The sequence below is a fragment of the Buceros rhinoceros genome, unplaced genomic scaffold, assembly GCF_000710305.1.
Source record: "Buceros rhinoceros silvestris isolate BGI_N320 unplaced genomic scaffold, ASM71030v1 scaffold8982, whole genome shotgun sequence".
Classification (NCBI taxonomy): domain Eukaryota; kingdom Metazoa; phylum Chordata; class Aves; order Bucerotiformes; family Bucerotidae; genus Buceros; species Buceros rhinoceros.
The window spans coordinates 61,481-71,155 of record NW_010399479.1 but is presented as its reverse complement, the minus strand read 5'-3'; the positions used below and the strand labels follow the sequence as shown (position 1 = coordinate 71,155).

At 37.6% G+C, this 9,675-nt stretch overlaps 1 protein-coding gene across 1 annotated transcript in view; it reads right to left on the bottom strand.

Moving 5' to 3' along the window:
• The window catches only part of SUCLG2 (succinate-CoA ligase, GDP-forming, beta subunit), a 103,012-nt gene that overhangs the window by 54,396 nt on the left and 38,941 nt on the right, over positions 1–9,675 (bottom strand). The window contains exons 5-7 of the mRNA XM_010131489.1: positions 8,925–9,014; positions 6,580–6,676; positions 784–945 (exon numbers count right to left, since the gene is read on the bottom strand). Of these exons, the coding sequence (XP_010129791.1) occupies positions 784–945; positions 6,580–6,676; positions 8,925–9,014 (349 nt within the window). The remainder of the gene's footprint in view (positions 1–783; positions 946–6,579; positions 6,677–8,924; positions 9,015–9,675) is intronic.

Genomic DNA, 9,675 nt, shown 5'->3' with positions numbered 1-9,675 from the left:
GGGGGGGGGGGGCAGTTGTTTATTTTTAAATTGTCACTTACTGAATCTCCTGCAGCACATTATCAGTATCTTCTACATTTGTGGTTAGAGTACACATCTAAGCAACGTAAATGCTGGACATTTTCTCACCAAGCTGAGATAAAATGCTTAATTCAATTCATTTCATAGTAAAATGTTGTACTGGCTAAAAGAATTTGTACCAAATGAAAATTATTTAGAGCATAGCTGACATTTTTTACTTATCTCTTCTAAACACAAGAGTAATTTCTGTTCTACAGAAACTTCAGAAAAATAAACCCCTGGTATTTTCCTTTTAACAACCAAGCAGCTTCTTTAGCAGCTTTCCTTAAAGGGAAATGGAGATCAATATTCAACTGTAAGCGGGAATATCACGTTTTTACACACATACTTCTGTCTTTTAACTAACACAGTCTCATTTTTGAAAATCAATGATCAAATTTTGATGACTTTTCTTGTTTTGTTTTAATTACTGGAAAGACCAATTGCATCAGCTTAAAAATTCAGAACGTAGAAACCCAACCGGCTCCTCCCTTCACCGCCTTCTGCTGTCCCCGCACATGCTCTGCCTGTCTTCTGCAGCCTTCATCTCAGCTTCAACACCAGCTTCATTTAACTCCTGCAAGAACTTGTGGAAGGAGAGACAACCCCCACAAAACAGACTGAACATTGTCAAGGGTGGACTGAATGTCAGAATGTAAACAGACTAAATGCTGAACAAGTATGAGTTTCTCTTCAGATGTCTTTTGGATTTATTTTTCTTACCAAAGCAAGCAATATTTCCATCCAGTCCTATATATTTTAAGTCATATTTGGCAGCTTCATTCTCTATAGGCTCATTTTCAGACTTGTCATCCATGGCAAATATTTCTTTTTGCCTAAATTCTGCATTGTCATCGAAGTTTATCTTGGCATCAAAACACACAACTAAAGAAAAAAATAAAATACCACATTTAGAGATTACAGTTAGTCAGAGCTTCTGAAATATTGTGACTACTACAGCAGGGAGGGGGAGAAAGGTGCTTAGGGACTGATGCTGCTTCCAGCGTACGATCAGCTGAGGTTCTAGCACTGAATCCAGCAGAGTAGGGGAAGTTTTCCTGAAGTCCTGTATTGAGAGAAAGTACAGCAGGCACCTCCACACCATACAGTCACAGGATATCTTCTATGTTTGCTTTAAACAAAGTTCTCATGAGTTGTGACGGCAGTGTTGGTGAATTGGACAAATGGTCTGACATATTTTCATAAGAGAATCTACCTTCACAGTAGTGAAAGTATGACGATCTCTCAGGTACAGGTTAACAACCCAAAGCGGTGTTTGGTAACACACACTCATTTACAGCTGAGCAATACAAAATGCTTTCCTGAGCCATACTTTTAATTTATAATGTTATTAGCCATACAGACATTACTTCCCTAAAGGTCTGAATTAAAACCACTTTAAGTCAATGTATGTCAAATACAATTAAAAAAAAAGACAAATAAACAAAATCTTAAAAGTAAATACAAAACTTCTCGTCAATGTCAACATCCGCTATGGCTGTAAAAACAAATTAAGAAGTAGCTAAACCTGGCTGTATTAAATAATAGATGCAAAAGACTAGCTAGTAGCCATAATATCCACATAAAAACACCAGCAACAGAAATGCATGGAGAGAGAACCGGTTATTTGCCTATTTACTGCCTCATTATTTCTACGGGTTTGCACAGGCAAACATTAAAATGTTGAGTAAATGTAAGACTATCTACTCATCATTTCACTGTTTAAGTCATTTGACTCGTCTTATATCCAGCTTATAATTACTGCCTGAAGTATAATTGATTTCTAAACGCAAACCAGTTAGATTTAAGCGTCTTTAAATGCTGCATCGAGAAAAATCTAATAGTTTTTTCTTTCTGCTGTGTTTTGATTCATGCTGCCATTGAAACACACTTGGTAAGTGTGCCTGTGCTCTCGAGCATTGTACACGTCTCTGCAACTAGAGGTAAATTATTATAAAAAAAGACAATTTTTAGTCTTTGATATAGATATTCATCAATTAAAAGAACTAATCATCATGTGGTGGAGAAATACCTCTCTCCGTTTTTTTCTTTTTTATATACAATTACTTAACTGAGGAGAAAATATCTAAGCAAAGAGCAAATAAATCATTTACACAAATAAGAAACTCTCAGCTTTTTTCCATTGATTTGCATCAGGTTTTCTTGGTTTGGTTTTCTGATGTTGCTGGGGGTTTTGTGGTGTCTTTACATACATCTGATTTGTAACCAGGACCAGATTAAATTAAAACAGGGAAAAATTTCATTTCAGTGACTGAAGTTTCAGAAAACTATTTGTGACCATTTGCATATAACAAATCTCTCTTGGAAGAGTACAGATCTTACCCATTCAACCATCATGTGGGAATCAGCCAAAAGGAGAAATGCCTGAAGATGATAATATGCTTCTACTGTAATAGGGCGGCTTCAATTGTTTTTAACAACGAACTAAGACCTGTACCATTTTTCTTCTCCAAGCTTACCGTTCTTTAAATGGCTAAAACAACTCAAAGCTTGAGTAACACTGCAGTTTCAGAGCTCTGTTTACCCTAGACATGAACATCCTCAATGCCACATTAATAGAATCTCATTTCTACAGAACATTCGTCTTTAACAAAGGCCAGGCTGTAGCAGGAGAAACACCTATTAATATTTATCAAACCATTTTCACCATCAAAAGCACATTGTTACACGCATGATAGATTATACAAATGAATTTTTCTTCTAAACAAATACCAAAGAAACCTCCAAGACTTATATTCATGGTATACTTCTGTTGTTTTTACTAGCAGTGTAGGATTTTTGTCATCTGCCAATTCTCAGCTTACACTGAGAGCAAACAAAACAAAAAAAAAACCCAAAGAAATTGGCTGTTACAGGCTTCTGACCCAATAGCGTTAACAAAGAATTTGCGACAAAATGAAACAAAAGGAAATACATATGGCAATGTATTTTCTAATGGAAATTCACACAAGTGAAAAACACAAAACACAGCAAGAAATAAATCCATCTTAACCATTACTTTGACAGGAATAATGGTCCCCATACAGAGATTATAATTTATCATTAGAAATAACTGCATTAAGCTACTCAAATGTTCTTCCCTTTGTTTCATCTTTATTGTTCAAGACATTTCAGATGGAGAAACTGCTAGCAAAAAAGAAATAAGCACAGGAAGACTTCTGGGTATGATGGCTTTCTCAGCTTGAAATCCACTCTGTTTCTGCTCCTCAGCTTCCTGGATGCAAAACACAGGGGAGAAAAAACCTCGGAGAAAATAGCACAAAACCTACTACCATCCCTCAAATTAAACTCTCCTCACTAAACACGCACAGCCGTTCTAGAAAAGCTAAATTGGTAACTTACCCAAACGAGTTCATTTTTTACACCGAGCCTCCTCACAGCGCTCCAGCAAGGATGCAGAGGCAGTCCCTCCATGGTTCTTAACAACCTTTACCTCTCATTCCTAACTATCCTTGCCCTTACCTGCCCCTACTTGTCTACCAATTTCTCCTCTGCTGGTACCCAGCCAAATATGTCTTCAGCACCTTCAGCTCCTATTCTGTTACCTGACAGCGCTGTCTCTGCCCTCCTCAATTCCTTCTCAATGTCTCTATATGCATCTACAGCGTCCACTCACTGACACCCAAGACCTACTTAAACGTCTTCCTTGCAGGACTACATGGCTGAGATGATGCAGGTACTGAACTGGAGATTTTGCCCTAGGCTCCACCAAAATAATGGAACAGCAAAGTGTTTTTATGCCAGTCATCTGAGCTGGTTTTGAACCAGCAAGGGAATGTCCTGGCACAAAGAACACACCTCAAGCTCATTGCTCTGCCAGACAGAAAGCAATTGTCATAGACACCCCCGTTTCTGACAGGAAAAGAACTACTGGCTACCTTCCATACCACCCTGTAGTGTTAACGTATCTTGGTCAATTATTCTACTAAAGAAATTATTGTAACAAGTTTTGAGGGAGAAAGTTTTGTTTTTACAGTATCAGTGGTCCTGAACTCACAAAATAAGCCAGGTCAGTACATCAGTCATAGCAGACAAACATACCAATGAATTTGTTTTGAAGTGAACATCACACCCGCAGGAAAGTTGCAGCAGTTTTTGTTGCACCTATTTTAAAGGTCCCATCCATCTTCAAAAGGTCAAGTGTCCCGTGTCGCACACTGCTAGAACTTGAAAAATCCAGACCATTCATTTTACAAGGCCCTATTTCATTGTTCTGTAACTTCACTGTGCAACACCGAATGAAAATGTCCTTCTCACCTCATTCCCAGCGGGTTTTAATGAGGCCAACGGATCTGTTTATGTGGTGGGGAAAAAACAACAGTCTGTTGGGTTCTGAAGGTAAATTTTTCATTTCCACTTAAAATACAGCCTACAACAGAACCACACAGGTCAACAGCAGGGCTCTTTGTTTCTCTCCCTCGGTACACATTTCACAAACTGCTTAAGAACCAATGGAGCTCCAGTTAGTTGCTAAGAATTTGACTCACATTCATTAAGCTGAGTTAGGTTTACAATGTAAACGATTCATTCAATGTTCATGTTATTATGGTACCTAAAATGAGCTGGAAATCTGAGCACACAGTGCTGTGAAAGATTCTTAAATAAAAAATTGAAGCATTTGTCAGAAATCCTTCTCACGAGGTAAACTCTATCCAGAGAGCTATAGGATTCTGGTGGCAAGAACACCAATAAAACACCCTCATCAAGAATGAATTCGAAAAACATCTGCTGTCAGAGCAGAATTCATACATTTAAGCCATAAATGTTCTTCAGCTTAGTTTAACCTGAAAACAGCTCATTATGTACAAAAAAACCCTGATGACACATTTGATCATTTTTACCATTGTCTCTGAATTATGCTGAAATACTTTAATAGACAAGATACTATTTTCTCATATCCGTTCTTAAATTGTCACTTTACAATGTTAGTGGCCCCGAGCCTGTTTTATAACAAAGAGCACAATCTTTTAAGATGTGCTAATAAAACAGAGTGGGGTAGGATTTATTTTACCACTTTTAGAGTTTTTCAGAGTGCAGGACCAGCAGAATTTTCCTTTTAAAATGTGGATAATTATCTGCCAATTCTTTTGCATTTGATTTTTAACAAAAAGGGAAAAACAAGACTGGTCAATTGGAAGAGACTGCATAGTTTCTAGCCACAATTCAGCTTCTGAATTGTTTACCAACTGAGCCAAAAATACAGATTTTTAGTGAAAAGCTGTTCATTTTACTATCTAGCTGTGAGCACATAAAAAGTATTTTAAAAATGCTAATTCTTTCAGTTGGTACCGACTCCTAGGAGTCTGACATACCAGTGCTCTTTTCCCAAAATTTTCCAGAACAGCAGTTAAGCAGCCACATTCCCATGTGCCTGCTAAAACAGGTCAAAGCCTTCTCTTCCCATTTTCTAATTTCCACTTTCACCTGCAGGCATATCTTATAAAGCTGATGAAAAGCTGGAATTGTCTTTCTTGAAAAACATTGATACTTGAGAAAGACCCACCAGCACCTCCTAATGTCAAAGACTTCTCTCAAATCACAAACTGACGCTGTACGTAAGGCCTGTACTAGGAAGGCACTAGACCTTCTGAAGGACAGCCTTTGACACCAAAGTCTCATCTACCCGCCTCCGAGCTCCACAACTTTTAATCTTCATCTACTTAAATAAGACAAGAAATAAAAAGGGAGGGTGCACGAATATTGTAAAACACCGGCATTACGAGTGAGTGCATGGGAAAAATGCTCTGTCCTCAAAGGAAACCGTGAGGTGGTAACTGTGATCCACCTGGATGAGCCCTACTCTATTTCAATAGACCATGGGCATCCTCAGTCCATTCACCTTTGTCCAAGCTGGTTGGACAAAAAGAACAAATGGAAGGAAAGGTTTCAGTTGGAAAACCAACTACTAGAACGATGTAAAAGCTAACCCAGCTCCTTATTTTTACCCTGTAAGTTCTTAGTCCTGTGTTCCTGGTGGGAGCAGATCAATTACCCTTTTTCTTCCCAGAGGATGTAGCTAAGTGTTAGTTCCAGCTGGAATTCCTCCCATGCTCTAGTAGGTTGCAAAGTGGGGCACTTGTAATTTCAACTTACCCATATGTTTCCAAAGAAGTTTCTTTCTGCACAATCTCAGTACTTCATTATCAACAACAAAAAAAACCACCAAAAACCAAACACCCACCAAAAAAACCCCTCCCAAAACCCCAAAGCCAAAAGAAAACAAAGTAAAATCCAACTTTCCACAAGGAGCAGAAGAGCAGACGTTGCTGTTTCACACCAAGCATAACGGGTAGAAGCCGATACTTTCAATATTTGGATGAAATAACAAAGGTATTGAAATGTAAAAACGGCCATGGGAATATTTATGGACATTGTTTAAATTACATTACAAAACAGAATTAATGTAAAGCTTCTGCTACAGCCTTCTAAGCAATTTAATTTATAGTTTGCATAAATAAAGAATTGTAACACATGCATTTGTTTCTTTCAGTGTCTTACCTTGCCCTTCTGGAGTTTCACCAAAGGGATTCACTTCAACCTGAGTGGCATCAATTTTCAAGAAAAGATTATACAGCTTCTTAATTTGATCTGCTGCCTAAATTTGATCAAGTAATTTACAGTTACTACACAGAAAAATAAAAGTTCATGTTTTCAAGGCAAAGTTAAACCATTATTGATCATTTTTCACATACTAAATTGCATACCTGCTCTAGGTAATTACTGCTTTTATTTCTGTTTTCTTAATAATATTTATAGTATCTAAAATAGCTACTATATGGGATTATGATACTGCATAACATTTAGTAAACGTGCATTTAAAGTCTACGATTACTACAGCAAGTTTAATTTGAGAAGTGCCTAGCAGTTCACAATGACACATTCTCCAGTATGCCGAGATCTAAGGTGCATTCACATCAATCGATGTAAATTCAGAAACCATAAAGCAGGATGTGCACACTAGCAACCTCAGAAAAACTATATATTTCTTCTTCCTTCATCAGTCTGAAATGTTTCCTTGAAGCAAGTATGGCAGAAGCATGCTTGCTTACTCTTTACAAGATACTCTTGCTCGTTCCTTGTTGTTCCTCACCAGCTATCCCTGTGAGTTCTGTGGCTGAAAGGTTTGCAACTGACTAACTTCCAAGCACTTTAGTTCTTGTAACACTGACAACTTATTAGCTGAAATCAGTTTGTAGATGAAGAAATGCACTAATAAAGAACCATTCAAATTTGTCCCTTTATTTCTGATCAATTAGCTGAAGTACATGAACGAAAAACATTATTCTCCTAATAAGCAAAGCAAATGAGAATAAAAATCCAGCAGTCAGCTTTCTCCCACAATGTCATTCACAAGGAAACAGTACAGCTGGAAAGACGCAACCCCAGTACTGCACTGCATGAGGAAGAACATGGTGAGGGATGTTCCTACCTCCCTCTACTCTACTCCCTCTACCTGGAGGGCTGTGTCCAGTTTTGGGACCAACACGTCTCTGTAAATTACAGTCTGGAAGCAGCAGGCAAATTGCTTATGAAGTCTCCCCTGCTCAAAAGTCATCAGCTGAAGCATTCTCAGCATTTTTGAACTCAGAAAAATTATCAGTTCTAAACCTGCACCCCCCAAGGCAGCAGTTTCCTCGGCACAAACACTCCGATCGACAAACTATCCTACCACCACATGGGTAAGTCTATCGGCCGCGAAGCTAGGGAGGGAGCCCCACTGTGCAACCCCACACTGACTCCGGGCAACCCGAGAAGTTCTTGTTGCCCTCGTACTCTGCTGTAATTTTAACAGATCACCAGAATTGCTTAACTTTGATTAAGGGCTGCTCCGTCTTTCAGCATCTCTGAATCAGGCAGCTTAATGTCAACATTTCCCTTTTTCAAAATCTGCAAGTACTGAGACTCTTTGAGGCACAGCATAAAATCCCAACCTAGACATAGTGAATGTATAAGTAAATACTAGTATTTGTCTGAATAAAAGCTGTCCCAATGCTTCAGGAAATTCCTCTGAGTCGATAGCACAAGGAAGGGAAGGCACGAGCTGCAGCATTATTTAAATGTATTGTTGAAAAGTCCATATATTGCTGTTATTTATTAAGTACCAGAACTCTTCAAGGGTTGAAAGGTTCTGTATAATCATTCCTCCTCATTAGATATACAGCTAAATCTTCAAACATGTGTTAATCAACTTAATGATTACGCATTTGTTAATTGCACAGTTGGGATAGAAAATAATTAAAACTGCTGAATTAAAAATAAAGGAGTTCTACAAAAATGATAGTTTGCTTTGCAAAAAAAAAAAACCCGGCAGAAGTAGCTTAGACAAGATTTCTCTTCTTAGCAAAATGATTCATTAAATGCAAAATATCTTGTACATTTGTGTACAATATGGAATTCCAATATAGACCAAAAAGAGATACTGAAACGAAAACAAGCTGGCAGCCTTTTGGTTTTGAGTTGAAGATCAATAATAATAATAATAAAAGCTTCAATTACAGAGAGATACTCTTTAATTTCTCCTCTTATTAAGGGCCAAATTGTCCAACAAAGCTCTGCCCATGGAAATCACCAAGCTCCAATGGAATTCCAATGAAATCAAAAGAATCCTGTGTGGCGTAACAGCATGTTGTCATCGATTGCTTCAAAGACCAGGGACTTTCACTTTGGAACAACAAGGAACCTATTCAAATTGCTAAAACCTGATGACAATTATATAGGTGCAATTTAGCATTTAAGCTGTCAAACCGGTTCTGGTCTAATGGACATTTCACGGCTGTTTGGACAGCATTCATCGTCTTGCTGGGCGAAAAAGTTTTCTGTAGAAACGGAGGGAGTCAAGTTACCTGCTGTTGCAAAGGTCCTTTGAAACCCAAATTTTTTGCCATCTGTGACGCCTGATGATCCTTTAGGCCTTCAAAAATATCTATTTCCTCCTGTAACAATAACGTGCATAAATATAACTAAATATTCAATCTGAATGGAGATTTAGAACTTCAAAAGGAAAACACTTAGTATACACTCGCAAATCAGTAATTAAAGCATGGCTGTTTGCCAGAGCTCTCGGAGACTGAGGCTATAGCAGCTGCCTATAGGGTATGTTATAATTACCACACCAACTATGAAACAGGCCTTCCAAAAAATATATAATTCTTCAGGGTGGCATGCTGACAAGACAATGTGACACCAGTTTTCACTTTTAATTACTGTACAGATGGCGTTGACGAATATTTAGTCTGTTAATTTTTATGACATATTCTGGAACATTTTCAAGGCAATGGGTGTCACTGCCCAGTAACACTGTGAAGTTTATATAATTTTAAAATGCACATTAAATATTTTTACAATTTTTTGAATAATTATACTTGATTGTATCAATTATTTTCCCAGATGAATAGCTTGTCTACTCATTATCAAGCCACAGTAACATAAAAATACTTAAAATGTAGTCATCATTAAGAAAGCAATTACAACAGTTGTATTTCAGATGCAAAAGTTACCCAGGTAAAAAAAAAATTATTAACGACTCAATTAGAGAAAAAAAAACACCACAGAAACAATAATCATATTGACATTGACCCACTTGTGAAAAAACTG